Below are 16,312 nucleotides of genomic sequence, written 5' to 3' on the forward strand. Positions count from 1 at the left end.
CCTGTCCAATTTCCTTCTTTTTTAAAAACCCTTATGATGCTCCTCCTTCTCTGTACATTTCTGTACAACGATTTCAGTACAAAATTGACAAGAGTTAATTTGTTATGCTATCGATGCACTTTTAATTGTTCTTGTTCAGGCAAATATTTACATAGCAGTAGCATATATTTTGAGCATTAGTAATTCAGTAATTCAAATTCAGGATGAACGTTGCATGCAGGGCAATTTATGTAAATACAAAAGTAATGAGACTTATTTTCAAATTCCATTAATCGCACTTATAGTGTAAATTTGACATGACACACTTCATTACAATGTAGACAAAATATATATGATTTGTACATTAAATTTGTTGTTGTTGGTGTAATTAAAAATATAGATGCATAGTACATTTGTGAGGCTTGAATCGCACAATTTGAATATGGCATGGTAATCATATTTATCCCTAAAAAAGGTTTCTCAAGAAAATTTCATATCAAGTTTACTATCATTCTATCTAATTATCCCTTCACTTTATGTTCAAAGTGAATCTCAGTTGTTTTTTTGAAAAAAATAAGCTGGGGTGTATTTCAATATCCCTTGCAAGTCTCTCAATCATGATTTTATATTTGTAAAATAAACCATGTACATACTACTTAGTCAATTACAGTACATACTTACGGTAGCAACTCTTAAAGCTTGTGGTAGCAGCTTTAAAAGACACATTACACAGCTTGAAGTACACATAATTTTTTTGAAAGCATCGTTCACATATTTGCTATTTATATTTTGATTTTCAGTTGGTTTCTTAGAGACGATGATTTTTAAAGAAGATGAAAGTAGCACTGAAGATAATGATACAATTCAAACAGACTCTACCTCTTCTTCAAAGTAAGTTTGCTCTGATTTTTATGCTTAATTTTTTTTGCTGTAATTAGTTACACATGTCATGAAATAGAAGCTAAGCGTTTTTGTGTGTGTGTGTGTGCAATGTTTTTAGAATATTTAATAGTACTGTACCACAATACCATAGTAGAATAATAATTGGTTATTCTTTGAATGTCCATCACAGACTCTACCTCTTCTTCAAAGTAAGTTTGCTCTGATTTTTATGCTTAATTTTTTTTGCTGTAATTAGTTACACATGTCATGAAATAGAAGCTAAGCGTTTGTGTGTGTGTGTGTGTGTGTGTGCAATGTTTTTAGAATATTTAATAGTACTGTACCACAATACCATAGTAGAATAATAATTGGTTATTCTTTGAATGTCCATCACAGACTCTACCTCTTCTTTAAAGTAAGTTTGCTCTGATTTTTATGCTTAATTTTTTTTGCTGTAATTAGTTACACATGTCATGAAATAAAAGCTAAGCGTTTTTTTTTTTGTGTGTGTGTGTGCAATGTTTTTAGAATATTTAATAGTACTGTACCACAATACCATAGTAGAGATAATGATTGGTTATTCTTTGAATGTTCATCCCGGTCTCATTTGAAGGATGTTGTGCTTGTGTGATGATAACTAAGTGGTTATGCTTTCACTGCGCCACAAAGACAAGTTAGCAAATGCTCTGCGGAAATGCCTATTCATAAAGACATAGAGCACAGGATTGAGGCAGCTACTGAACCAACAGCACATCCCAGCGAAGAAATGCAAATCCAGTACCTTGACCTCAGGGTCGATGAGATTGGTGATGATGTAGGGGAAGTAACAGGCGATGAAGATGATGAAGATGGCGATCATCATGCGCGTGAAGGAGAGATCTTCACGCACGCACCTCTTGCGTTGCTGTCCTGCTCCTGTCTTGGATTCATTGGACGGAGCAGGTAGCTGCATGTTGTGGCTGTTTATCCGCCTGTTGCTTGCCTGGACGATGCAGAAGATACGAAGGTAGAATGTGACAATGAACGCGGTAGGAAGGATAAGGGCTGAGGCCATGAAGAAATGGTTGTAGGAGGAGTTCTGGCGAAGAATGGTGCATGTGAGCGTTTTGGGTTCGTAGCCGATGCCCCCCCACACTCCGATGATGGCTGGAAACAAGAACATAAGAGGAAGCATCCAAGCAATAGCTATCAGACCGCCAATGAACAGATACTTTGTGAACAGGCGATTGTAGATGGCGGCGTGCCGTATCTTGAAGTATCGGCTGAGAGCGATCGCTGCAAGACACATCAGAGTAGCACCTACAAACGTGAAGAGAAGCGTGGCATAGATTTTGCAGTAGGTCTGTCCCAAAATCCATGCGTTGTGGGTGTATACGGCCAGGAGCACGGGGAGGATAGTAGTGCAGTACAGAATATCAGACACGCAGAGACTGACGATGTAGAGATTCATGGTGTTAGCCCGCAGTCGCTTGCTCTTTGCCACAGCCAGAATAGTGAGTAGGTTCCCTCCAGATCCAACTACAATGATAGGTATACCCACAGTACATGCAATGATCTGTATGTACTTTGGATATGTGACTACCGATCCTCCCTCTTCCATTTCCGTGGATAGCGCATCACTTGTCATCCCGGTATCCAAAAGCGAGGTAGTGTCCATCCTTTCAGTCATGAGCGATGTCATGGTATGTTCAGAAACGAGTGTTGTGAATGATGACATGACTTCAGAAAAAGGTAAAGAAAATTCTACATGTATAACACCTTTTCACTGATTTGATTGCAATCCAAAAGTGCTTGAAAGTCTTGTGAAGAAAAAATTTGGTCCACTATCCAGAATGTTTTGATCGACAGATCATGTGCAGTCTTCTGCTTTTGGAGGCTGTGCGTTCCTGTGCCCACTGATTCCATAAGTGTGCATATACATGTCAGGGAAATACGATCTCCTGTTGATCTGAAAACTGCATTTGTTTCCTCTCACTTGCTGATGAGATCTGTAAAAATGTTAAAAAAGAAAGGAAAGAGAAAGAGGGGGAGGAGGGAGAAAGAGAAAGATAGAGAAAGAGGTGGAGGAGGGAGGAAGAGAAAGAGAGAAAGAGAAAGGGGTAAAATTATTACAAAAAATTTACAATGCATATTGAAAAGTACGAGTATTTTAAGAATATTTCTCTTTTTTAACTTGAGTTTTGGGAAGATTACAGAGTCCTGTTAATACATGTACATGCGCTTGTATAATAAGACCAAAATAGGTGTTCTTATTCAAAATCGTCTCTGACATGACATTTTAATTGTGGTCCCTCAGATCTATCTGATCGCCTTTCAAAACACCTGTCCATTACGTTACTTCAACTTTGTAAAAGAGTAAAAAGGGTAACTTAGTGTTTTTTTAATAGCACTAGTGTATATTGCTGAGAAAATTTACAGTCGTCCAGCTGTGAGATTTAAAGGTAGGCAGTTGTAGATCTGAAAAATAATGGGTGAAAGCACTCTTAAATTAAAAAAAAACAACATATAATTATCTCATTTAATTCATATTTGATTATTTAATTCAATTCATATTTCATATAGAAGTCCCAAGTTGATTCATGTTAGTATTGCACATATATGAAGAGTTTAATTCCAAAAGTAGCTAAATCCACTTTTGATGAAAATTGAGTTCTTGATATCAGAACATTGTTTACTCAAGTACTCGTCTGTCGACAAAAGTATTTACCTAAATTTTGGGAGCAATTATGAAAAATGCACCTTCTAAAATCACTTTTCCATAGACACCTGTACAAAATCCGGTAAACAAATTCTTTTTTCTCTGAAGTAACAAAAATGGATATGGCTCCTTTTGGAATTAAACTCTTCATATATATATATATTATGTAGAAATTGGTCACATACAGGACATTATGAATTAGCATAATTTGTTTTCATTGTGATATCTTGATCAATCAAAAAGGGATTTATTGAAAACTGACTTCACATGAAATATAAATCATAACAGAGCAAAATCAAAAGTTAAAAACTTTATAATGGTTCATTCATTTTTACAAGATAATCATAACCATTACACATGAAAAATAAGCAGAATGATGCACAAAATATAAAGAAAAAAATAAAGATGTATGGAGATAGAGTGAGAGAGGGAGGATACAAGACCTTGTACATTTATATGTCAGTCAAGGCTATCGGTGAGTAGAAGAGGAAAATATGACAGAAAACAGAGAGAGGGCACGCTTAGAAGAGAAGTAGAGCATCTTTAAGTGTTCTTGATGCCTGAGTTCCATCAAAGGGAAAAGGTTACTCAGATACATACTACTTAATGGATCTCAGGAGAATACTCAATGTACTTATAGCTGATGAAAATCAAGCACAGATCTTGCTGATACCATTAAAGCATGAAAAACAAACTTAAGGTCACATGTTCCTCTGAAAATTCCTTGATTTGAGATGTATTCCACTATGACCATTTCATTTCCTGAGAAAATATTATGAAAATATATGATTGGATGTCAATTTCATAGTATTCCACACAGCACTGAGAGCATTGCCAGCAGTTTAATGTTTTCTCTTATTCAAGTATTTTGAAACGCTTTTCTGTTGAATTCTACATGACATACTTTCAAATGAAAATATATCCCTGCATGTATCAACCTTTTTTGTTATCTATCCAGAGTGTTGTTTCATTACTTTTGGTATGATGTTAAATTGACTTTTTCTTGTATACATGTACGGTATGTCGATGTGGCAATGCTGACACCTTGTCAGAGGACAACCAAAATATGTCAACAAGCCTGAACAAAGAAATCAATTTGAAGAAGAAAACAATATAGGGCAATCCAACCCTTGTTATAAGTTCATTTGTATGAAAGCAGAAACGTAAGAGAAATAGAATGACAAAAGTTTGAAATAAATCAGACAGATTAAAAGAGTTATGAATGTTTGATGTATGATCTCACTGAGTGTATGTGAATCTCAAATTGGCAATTTATTTTGGTCAGTAGATTACGACGTAGACATAGACAACTCCCCTGTTTGTCTTGTACAAAAATATCATTAATATTTGTTTTTCTTTTCTTTTCTCTTTTTCTTTTTTGACTTCTCCTTTGAGGCACAGCTCCAAATATATTATGGAAAGCAAAGTATTATAGTTCCTCATATTGTAGTTCCTCTTTTTATCTAAAGATAAGAAGACCCTAATGAGTCGTACACTTTGAAAACATTATTTTTGTGCTATTTAGACATAGTATGCAAATATATTCAAGTCCACTATAAACAGGGAACTAGAGTAGAATTGACACTGATAATAACATATATTATTATCGTATAGATGAAGTGATGTAATTGCTCCAATCAAAGTGGGTTGATGGCAATGTTTATTTTATCGGCTTGATGGAAAGAATTCAAATTTAAGATGTAAGTAGAATATACAAGTTTCAGGTGAAGGACCCGAGGCATTGACAATGTAATTACTTTATAGTCATGCGTTTAATAGAGTATTTGGATTATCAAATTTCCATTTCTCATTTCCTACAAAGTGGGCTCTCTGAAATTATAGCATAACTCTCTCTCTCCCTCTCTTTTTATTGCTTTCTTTTCATCTCTTTAACTTCTTATATATGTATGTGGTAAAGATATAGTTGGATTTAAAATGGGAAAATATACAGTTAACTGAAGTATTCATATCCCTTGTAAATTAGATTTGTATGTGTTTTCGTAACACAAGAATGAAACAAACATGGACTGATTGAATTAGGGCCTTTGTTGAATTCTTTTAGATATTGTAAGCTTTATTATGCTATATTCTCAAGAAACATAAATGGGGACAAATCTTCACATACTTAAAAAAATACATAACTTGGTAAGGCTATGAATAATTTAGTTAACTGTAGAATCAATATTGAATTTTATGCATGTCAATATCTGCTATTTACAAATCTAAATTTAATTTGATAAAGTGATGAAGCTACTGGTATTCCAGTGAACCTTATGTTCATGTTTTCCTTATTCTTTGTTGTCTAAAGCAAAAGAATTTTTCCCCTCTAAAATCAATTTTATGGCTGATTGCTCAGGTCGTTTCATTATTTAGATGAAACAATTCAAACATTATGATTTTCCTTTCCTTTCACCAGAGGTACATGTATGCACAAACCACAAGAGATTGGTTTTTTAATAATTTAGTACTATGGTGTCAGCATGGAGTCTCACAAGATATTGTGCAAGGTGAGGATGACAACTCTATACAAAATTATGTGAAGGGACTATCGAATTGTCCTCAAACTTGGCACACCAATTAAGCACACCCTGTTCTTAATTCTTACCAAATACCAATGCAACAGCTTATCCTATTTTCAGGCCTGATAAAAACCTGATTTTTTTTAATTTTCTCGATTTTTTTCAGATTTTTTGTTTCTTCCCGATTTATAAAAAAAAAAAAAAAAAAAAAATCTAGATTTTTTTTTTTTTCTTTTTACCAATTTTTTTTTCTTCTTCCATATTTTATCCTGATTTTCTCTATTCTTCCCTATTTTGCCCTATTTTTCCCCCTAATTTTCCCAATTTTGTCCCAATGTTCTTACTCGAAAGGGGGGAATGTTGTTAGATGCTATTTTTCCCCCGCGGATCCTCTTTTTTTTTTTTTACTCAAGGGGGGCGCGGTTGAGGGGAAAACAAAAAACCTATATTTTTTTTTGTGCTCACTATCACCCCTGCTATTTAGAAATGTTAGTCGATCAAATGAGAGCAGAAGTCAAGATCGAAAAGACATTAAAATGACTTAAAGAAGCTCAAGATAAGACAAACCTTAGGTCTATAAATCTGCCCGTGAAAATAACACCTTAAGATTTGTTGGTGCTTCCAAAATTACATCTTACATTTAAATTCTTTCCATCAAGTCGATAAAATAAACATTGCCATCAACCCACTTTGATTGGAGCAATTACATCACTTCATCTATATGATAATAATATATGTTATTATCGGTGTCAATTCTACTCTAGTTCCCTGTTTTTAGTGGACTTGAATATATTTGTATACTATGTGTAAATAGCACAAAATAATGTTTTCAAAGTGTACGACTCATTAGGGTCTTCTTATCTTTAGATAAAAAGAGGAACTACAATATGAGGAACTATAATACTTTGCTTTCCATAATATATTTTGAGATGTGCCTCAAGGAGAAGGCAAAAAAGAAAAAAAGAAAAGAAAATAAAAACAAATATTAAATGATATTTTGGTACAAGACAAACAGGAGAGTTGTCTATGTCTACATTGTAATCTACTGACCAAAATAAATTGCCAATTTGAGATTCACATACACTCAGTGAGATCATACATCAAACATTCATAACTCTTTTAATCTGTCTGATTTATTTCAAACTTTTGTCATTCTATTTCTCTTACGTGTCTGCTTTCATACAAATGAACTTATTCTTTGCCCAGGTTATATGATATGTATCATATTGCATGCATGACATCTCACAAAATATTTTATTAACTTTGAAGAATTTATACTATTTTCTGAATATTGTATATTCATAATTATTGATTTTTATATAAACAATTTATCAAAATTCACATTTTTCATGATTTAACTGGAAAAAATTACTCTATATTAGTGCATCCACACAAAAACATATTACTATTAATCTAACTTGGATGCTGGTGTGAAGAAATAAGATTCTTAAGGAGAAAATAGGAAATTTATATCATCAATATAAAGAAAATAATTAGTGGATAGTGAGGACATGATGTCACAGACTCATGAGTGAGTTGCCAATTTGTCTAGTGATTTTCAAAGTTTTTAATGTCATTAAAAATTCATAATTTCTTATTAGTTATCCGATTCTCCTCAGACTTTTTTTGATTGGTTAGTCTGATTTTTCTGCTTCTATTGAAAGTAAGTTATTTTTGGAGTGGACTTATATTTTCCTCTTTTCAAATTCCTGGCATCAACGCAATATAGTTGTGAAACAAAGATAGATAAAGTGTGTGTAGAAATCTTTGCCCTTTCTACTCGTGCATGTGGCGTATTTGTAGGGCTCTGAGTCAAAATTTATTGAGCCAAACAACAAAATGTGGAATGAGGGTTAGAGGGTTAGAGCAGAGATGCCAACTGTTCCGTTTTTGCCGCATTTGTTTCGTTTTTTCGCTATCAACACGGCAGTACGTTTTTGTATGTTTTGTTACGTTTTTTTTTATTTTTTTATTTTTTTTTAAATTTTTAAATTTTTTTTTTTTATGACGTTTGTCTTAATTTCTGATCATGGGCTTTGTGTCGTAAGTGTATTATGCACCTACATCTTCAAATGATGCACGCAGGATGGTGATACGGGCCCCAAACTGCGCACATTGCGAACAACCCACGTGTAATGTATGCACGTCGCACTCCGATCCGGGTACGTATACGTGGTACTGCCGGGTTTTTTAAGCTGCTCGATTGGGCGATGTTAAGTTGAGAGATTTTTTCAAAAATACTGTTTTTTGTCCTAAAATACTGTTTTTTGCTCTTAAGAATACTTTTTTTTGTTGAAGAAGGTTGGCATCTCTGTTAGAGGCAATGATGGTCGTCCAGTTAATTGCATGCCACAAGGAAGATCGATGTCAAACTGTAAAAAAAAAATGTATTCCCCCTTACTCAAGAAAAAGAAGAAAACAAGATGCATGCACAGCTGGTTTTATAAACAACCAATTATGGCCTTCAGGCTAGATATTCTTTAAAGGAGGAAACAAATAAAGTTTTTGGTACGATGTCATGTTATATAAAATATTTTCTTTTTAAAATGTGGAAGTGATGAAAAATAAATAGATCCATGGCCATTACCAGTAAGAATTTACAGCAAGTAATATGATCTTCTGGACTGCCTTTATACGATTGGCTGTGAGTGAATTTATTCTTAGAAATGGCAGTTGTTAGTTGTTACTTATGAAAGTTTATGGTGCCCAGGCAAATGAAACACGTCTTCTTTGATGTAATAACGTATCATACACAAGCCAAACATACACGTTGAAATTTCCATGCTGAATTGTGAGAAAAAAGTGAGAGAGTACTGGATATATTGTTGAGTCAGGTTGATTTTCTACCCTAGCTCTCGTTTCTGAAATGTGTCATAGTTGTTTATGTCAGGGATGCATTAGTTGGTTGCGGGCATAACACCTTAGTCCCTGTCTGTAATAATTCATGCCTAATTTACATCATATGCTCTAGCTATCTCCTGTTAGGCTTAGCTGTTTTTCTCTTTCGTTCTTTTCTCTTTTCTTTTATCGTTGTTGTTCAGATTGATCGAGATAGATTTCTCTTACGCACCTAAAGTCCTTGGCTACAGGCCAGCCAGCAGCATTATTAATCCTCCCCCCCCCTTTATTGTTGGTGTCACTGTTGTTGTTGCTTTGGGTCTTATTTTGACAAACAATGATGCAGGTTTAATACTCTTAAAGTTGTACAATGGGTACAGGCCTGTTAATTTTTTTAGTCGGGGGGGGGGGGGGTTGAGAAGTTTTTTTTTCAGTGCTCACTATCACCCCTGTGGGTAATAATATCACATTAGGATTACCGGTTATCATTTTAAGGGTGGCTCATTCATCAAATTTTTTTTTTTCTTCAGCAGTGTAGGATATTGTGATTGCGTCCACATCTAACCTAGATGTCTAGGGGGTCATCCAACCAGAATGATACCCCAAAATACAGACAAAACTAAGAAAATACATAAGAAAATATAGCAAGAAAGAAGGTACCAAAAGGTCTACCTGACCAATGACACTCCAGGCAATGACTCACCAGACCTACATTTGTAACAAAGAAATAAAGTATCGGTTTTGTAGGCTGTCGGTCAAAAAAGTTTTTGAGTGCGTCATAGTCTGTCAGGCTAAAAACTGAAGCGACAACAAAAATACTACTCAATAGTGCAGATCACTCACCTCCAGCCAAATCACATCGATACAACGATATTGTATACAGTAATTATAGAGCCAATGTTGTTCAGACCCAGGGACATCTATGATGTACATGTACATTAAAGTAACCCTAAAGAAATCAATACTAAAGTTTTAGTTTTGTAGTTATTCTTATAAAACATAGCTGATAGCAAACAAACATTGGCAAACATTAAACACTTTCTCAGGTATATGTCCTTGCTATGAGCAAGACAGACATTGTTATTTAGAATATATGGTAGTTTTGTTTCCAATATGCCTCTCGTTGCTTTATTTAACCTTATTTACATGTATTGATTAAAGTTTGATGATATTTATAGACAAATGAGCAAGTAAGAAGTGAAAGTGATTCCGCATTTCTATCCTCATTCTTTTGACCTTTGTGTTTAAACTTCCTGTAAAAAGTTATATGCAATGGATAACATTTTCGAACTATAAAACAAAAGATGAGAACAAACCGACTGTATTTCCTTATTAACAGGACTCCTGTGGATACGTGACATGGTTTTCATAAGGCAGTGCCCCATATAACATTGAAACTTGATCACACAAGTCTAGCATCATATCAGAAAGATAGAGTGACTATCAACATGAACATTGATGCTGTTTGAAAGCAATGTGCCATATGCTAACATAAAATTGTTTCCTGCCGTAGAATTCAATAAAACAGACTATAGACGAATGCCTTGACCTAGGAAAAACGATTTGATTTGATTAAACAGTAGACCTGCACAAAAATTCATTCAGCATGAATAATCAAATCAGGAAGAAAATTTGTGTAGTGAAACAAACCCAATGACATTGACGTCTTATGCCTGTCTGTCGTTCGTGACTTCTGTCATGCTTTCAGTTACTGTCTGTCACTTTGAAATGAAAATCATTCAAATGGAATTGATTTATTTGAGAGAAAAAAATTGATTCCTATAACCGTAAAGAAAAAAAAAAAACAGGACTTGCATATTAAAGGTGTATTGAATGACTGAGAATTCTGTAGAGAGAGGAAAGTCACTTGTTGAATGATATATTTTTGAAGAGTAATGTGGGAAATTATGAATTGAGAGGTTGGTGAATATCTAAAGAAAGCAAAGAAAGAGAGAAGAGAGGAAAAAGGGAAGGAAATGAATGAATTCAGATGTTTGAGCAAATAGACAATACATGTATGTAATCAAGAAAAAGGGATCAAAGGCTAATGGCTGAAACGGAAGAAGGTGTACATAGAAAGAAGTAAGGGGGGATGCATGGAAAAATTCGTAGACTCTAAATGATGATATCATTTTGAGTTCACTTTACAAGTTTGCAGGCACTCTTTGAAATTTGAGATTGTAAAAATTATTCTAGGCAACAGAACAATTATGTCAACAAACCAAACTGAAATATTATTATATTTAGTTTTTGCTTAAAAAAGAGAGTTCCAGCATTTTCAGATCTCGTACTGACTTCATTGGCGGAGCCTGTGCCTTTGAATGTTTTTAAACAGAAATATAGTGCTATGTTCATCATACTGTGAATTATCATCAAATTAAACATGTTATGCTCATAATAGATATAATTATAGAAAACATCTAAAGGAACCCTAAGGTACAATCATAATACAAGTATTCGTATATAGTGCCGATTCACACTCTATTTCTTTGTGAAATTGACAATCTTCAATTCATTTATCAAAACTTACCTATTTGACCAGAAGTTTAAATAATTACTTTATTAGAGGAGCCTGTGCCTTTAATGATTTGTAACCGACGCCATGTAAATACTGTGAATCATTATCATATCGCAAATGAAATAATACTTTCTGTGCTCTCGGACTACTTACGAACTGCTCTACTCTGTAAAACCAGCATTATTTCTTGATTAAAAACTGCTCAAATCTGGTAATTGTATTAACTGATGTGCATTGATTCAAAGCATTTTGTAACATTGTCACAGAACAATCCAAACTCTCTGAAAAAGGGGACCCTTTTTTTGTAGGTCAAATAATGCAGCATTCTGATAGAAAAATACTAGGGGAAAGCTTTAAAGGTAAAGACCAGTAATGGTCATGCGATTGCATTGTGAAAGAAACGTTTTGGAATCGATCAGAAAAGGTTGATCATCTAGCATCTAGCATCTGCAAGGTTCTGGAATCATCAAATTGATAAGAAATTTGGCCCATTCTTCGTAAAGTTACAAGCACTATACACAGAAAGATGTATATGGGACTACCCTATCTCTCTCACACGACCATGAGAGAAATAAATTTACCAAATATATGAATTAGTAGGCGGTTTCCCGGCAAATTTTTTATCATCATGTATTAGTCAAAACATATTCTTTCACATGATTGGTAATGAGAGCTTCCATTTCATTTTTTTGAAATTGGGGCGTTACCAATACTGGTCTTTACCTTTAAGTAAGAATCAAAGCATTATTTCTCAGGCCAAGATTCATGATAATCCAAGGGGTTTCAAAAAGGTAATTGGATTGGTAAAATCTAGTCCAAATTATACCCATGGCTAAGTATCCGTGAAACTCTCCCTTATTATAATTAAAATTCAGCATAAAACGGCTTTCATCATCTGGCAATAGCAGTAATGGAAGTAAAGATGCTCATTAGATGAATTTCATCATTAGGCTAAATTGAACAAACTACAAAGAAAATTGGTTTCAGTAATACCCTTATTATAAAAAAATTCAACACGTAATGGCTTTCATCATCTGGCTAAAGGGAAATTCATTAAAAAAAGCATCAAATTTATACTCCTTTGAACTAGGATTCCCATAGGAACAGTATTTGACCTTACAAGTTTTCTGGAGCATGTATCCGGGAGGGGACAGCATGGTTGCATAAATTGAAGTTGATGCAATCAATTTTGTTGTTGTAAAAGACAGGGGGGGGGGGTCAGAAAAAGATTTCTAAAATGACAGTGTATTGGGGCAAGAATATCTATTTCATAATAATTACAGGGTTAAAAGGGGAAGTGATTTGAAAACTTCCCAATCTAAATTTGCCAACAAAATGGATACTGAAATATTTGTTTTTAGTACTATTTTAAAAGCAAAAATGCATTTTACTTGTGAACATCTTTTTTTTTTCTTCATCAAAGACAGTGTTCAGAGAAAGTATTGGAAAATGGTATGATGTAAATAGGAGCTGTGTGGTTAGATTTGTTGCAGCCAGTGACCTTTTTTAGGTTTAAAAAGGGCTCTCAACCTGTGTATTCTTATATTATATAAAGCTCTCACCCTGAGCACTTGTTGACATGTCATGTCATTTAGTCCTTCATTCTTCATTGCTTGATTAGACTGTCCATGCACCCTAGTGGATCACCTTCCTGATGAGTGGATAATTTTGTCTCATTTGAATAGATAATCTGTACCAAAAAATCAAGAGATAACTTCACTTTAACCAAGGTTTGTATGAGGGCAGAAAGAGGAGGAGTAACATCCTGCTAGTATAGGGCATCATCTCTTTTGTGCCCCTTCAAACGCTGAGGTATAAATGGGGTAAATGATATTGTATACCTTCATTGAATCACTTGTATTAACAAATAAAAAGATTGATTATGTTAAACTTTAATATAGAGTAGGCATACATTTTCATCCATTTTTCAGTCTGCAAATTACTTTTAAGTTTTTTTCCTACCCATCCTATCAATAGTTAAGGATTTTATTTTATAACTCAAATCACCTACGGTATATGAAATAATATCTCCATGCCTTTTTAGAATAATCACCTTGCCGTTAGCTCCTGTCGTAGCAATGAACCTAATTACCTCACTGGCATACCAGATTTTGTGCTTCTCTCTTCTTTGGGGGAGCTATCACATTTTCAGAGACATATTTATATGTTTGTATATGTACTTTGGTCACCTACAAGCATTACAGAAATAAAGAAAAAGAAATGAATAAATAAATAAATAAATGAATAAAGAAATGAAAAGAAAGAAAGAAGGAAAATTTGGGTTATCAATTTTTCCCATGGTTGTCTTGCATCATCCATGTACATACATACTCAAGCTACATATGACGTAATGGACGTAGATCTCAATTCACTTAAGTGTAGTGTATTTTCACTATCTGCTAGATCAACAATTTATTGAGAGCAAGCTAGATGAAATCTTAGCTCAAGTTACTATCAATCCATTAGGGTAACATGAGGCCCATTTACATACCCCAAACACGTACAAATCTTGAAAAATCATTGATTTTTTGGACTGCGATCCACACAGCTGGAAAAAACCCATAACAAACTGTCAGTGTTTTCTCATACTGATTTTGAGTATAGGGCATACATTACATGTGCAACTTGTTGACTAAAATAGTATACAAATATACACTGTCTTGAGAGGTTCTGGATAAAACTGCGCAAGAGGTGACTCCAAAAGTACTATTTGCTGAGGGGCACAGACCCGAAGCAAATGGTACTTTTGGAGTCACCGAGGGCCCGAGGCCCATAGTTTTAACCAGTACCTCGAATAGAAGGCATGGTATATTTGTTTTATATCTTGCATCAAAAATTTATTTAAAAAAAAAAAAAAATCCTATTTTTTGGGAAAAAATAAATTTAAAATAATTTTTTTTAAATCACATAGAATCATCCCATTTAGAAGTAGTTTAAACTAAAACGTCCTTCACCTACTAGCAGGTGATGTGTCTCTTGTATGATGCATAGGACTCTAGAGAGCTGTCAGGCAAAAGCAAGGATGTTTGTGTGTTTTCTTTTCTAGTTAGATACTGTTTTAACCAAGTGTGACGTCTCAATATTTAGTTACCGGTACTTATTAATCTTGTATGTAGATATGACACCCTTTGCATATGTTATTTGAAATCGATAGCTAAAGTGCAGCTTGAGAAATTGTAGCCCATGGCCATGAAATTGGACACCTGCTTTCCATGAAAGAGAAAATTGAGCCAAATCTTGAAAACAAAACAAAAATAGATTTATTATATTACCCATACTAGTTCTTACATCCTAAAGTGTCACTCTGCAGTCATCAACCACTTCATTCTCAAATTTAACTGCATCTTCGCAAGCCTTAAAAAACAATTTTAAAAACTTGGTAACTGTATAGTTGCTCGTATGCTTGTTGAACAGTAAATGAAGTAGCAATTTCTGATTTTCTGTCATATATACTGGATTTAAAAACCCCAATGCACAATATATGTTGTACTACATGTATAATGTACTACATGTATAATGTATTTTGTGTTCACAACAAGGATAGCTTATTCTCTATGAGATAAAGGCTTGAGTAGAAAGTTTTTTTTTTTCTGAAAATACAGCATGGAGCTGATATCCAGATAAAATCATCATATGAAGTAGATTACCGTATAAAATTTCTTTGCTAATAGACATAAAATTAAAAGTGATAATGAAAACAGTACAATGATGATGATAACATCGAAGACAATGAGAAATGACTCACATAGGACTGAAAATATAAGAAAAAATATAAAACGTCTAATATTGATATAATTAATCATTAGATTATTTTAGGCAGTATAAACAGAGTTTCAAGGAGTGAAAAAAAATGTTTAAATGGTCTTCAAAACCATCACCTTTGGTGTTTAACAAAATGATTGATAAAGGCAATAAAGTCTTGATTTATTATTCCCTCATTCTATTCCCTCATCCTAGGGATAAGATTAACTTAGCCCTACAAAGCCCTGGAGCAGTCTCAAAACTGTATTCCCTCTGAGCAACTTTACTTCTTGTGCTGACAGAAAATCCCCAAAGTGCTCCTTGGAGCAAAGAAGTAATTTATAACCTGATGGAGCTGATTGGAATCTTCGTATTAGTGTTTAAAAAAAAAATCATCCTATAAGCCCATGAGAGCTTTTTTAAAAATTTTCTTGGGGCAACATTTTTTTCCTCTTCTCATTTCCCATGGCTCTTTTTAGTTTTCAAGCGCTTGATAATTCACTTCTCCTTCTTTGCTCATTACACATGGGTTGTTTTCAAGATACATATCTTGCTAGACTGAAAGATCATTCTCTGTATGGATGATTGTGCGACAACAACTGTCTGGCTCTACTCTTCCTGCACCCATGAAATTTGGGCTACGCCCTTAGGCGTCTTGTGAGCCATGTTTATGAATACATGATAAAGTTTACAATTAATTCATGCATTATTATGCTGAAGAGTATAGTCATATGTTACTGGAAACATTACTCTCACACCAAAATGCACCAAGATGAATTTCCAATATTAGCATATTGTCCGTTCAGAGCCAAAAGAGCATTAAAGGTAAAGACCAGTTATGGTCATGCGATTGCATTGTGAAAGAAACGTTGTGGAATCGATCAGAAAAGGTTGATCATCTAGCATCTAGCATCTGCAAGGTTCTGGAATCCTCAAAATGATAAGAAATTTGGCCCATTCTTCATAAAGTTACAAGCACTATACACAGAAAGATGTATATGGGACTACCCTATATTTCTCACAGACCATGAGAGAAACAAATTGACCAAATATATGAATTAGTAGGCGGTTTCCCGGCAAATTTTTTATCATGTATTAGCCAAAACATATTCTTTCACATAATTGGTAATGAGAGCT

The 16,312-nt window shown here is 34.1% G+C and overlaps 2 protein-coding genes across 4 annotated transcripts in view; one reads left to right on the forward strand and one right to left on the reverse strand.

The window, feature by feature from the left end:
* The window catches only part of LOC100893415 (histone deacetylase 6), a 70,909-nt gene that overhangs the window by 41,607 nt on the left and 12,990 nt on the right, over positions 1-16,312 (forward strand). For all 3 annotated transcript variants that reach the window (XM_011671900.2, XM_011671919.2, XM_031000489.1), the window contains one exon: positions 780-870. In XM_011671900.2, the coding sequence (XP_011670202.2) occupies positions 780-870 (91 nt within the window). The remainder of the gene's footprint in view (positions 1-779; positions 871-16,312) is intronic.
* On the reverse strand, positions 550-2,904 carry LOC105441079 (protein trapped in endoderm-1-like). The gene has a single exon (XM_031000490.1). The coding sequence runs from the start codon at positions 2,576-2,578 to the stop codon at positions 1,499-1,501; it is 1,080 nt and encodes a 359-aa protein (XP_030856350.1). The 5' UTR covers positions 2,579-2,904; the 3' UTR covers positions 550-1,498.

This window comes from Strongylocentrotus purpuratus, unplaced genomic scaffold (assembly GCF_000002235.5).
Source record: "Strongylocentrotus purpuratus isolate Spur 01 unplaced genomic scaffold, Spur_5.0 spur5_scaffold_6, whole genome shotgun sequence".
In the NCBI taxonomy this organism is placed as follows: Eukaryota; Metazoa; Echinodermata; class Echinoidea; order Camarodonta; family Strongylocentrotidae; genus Strongylocentrotus; species Strongylocentrotus purpuratus.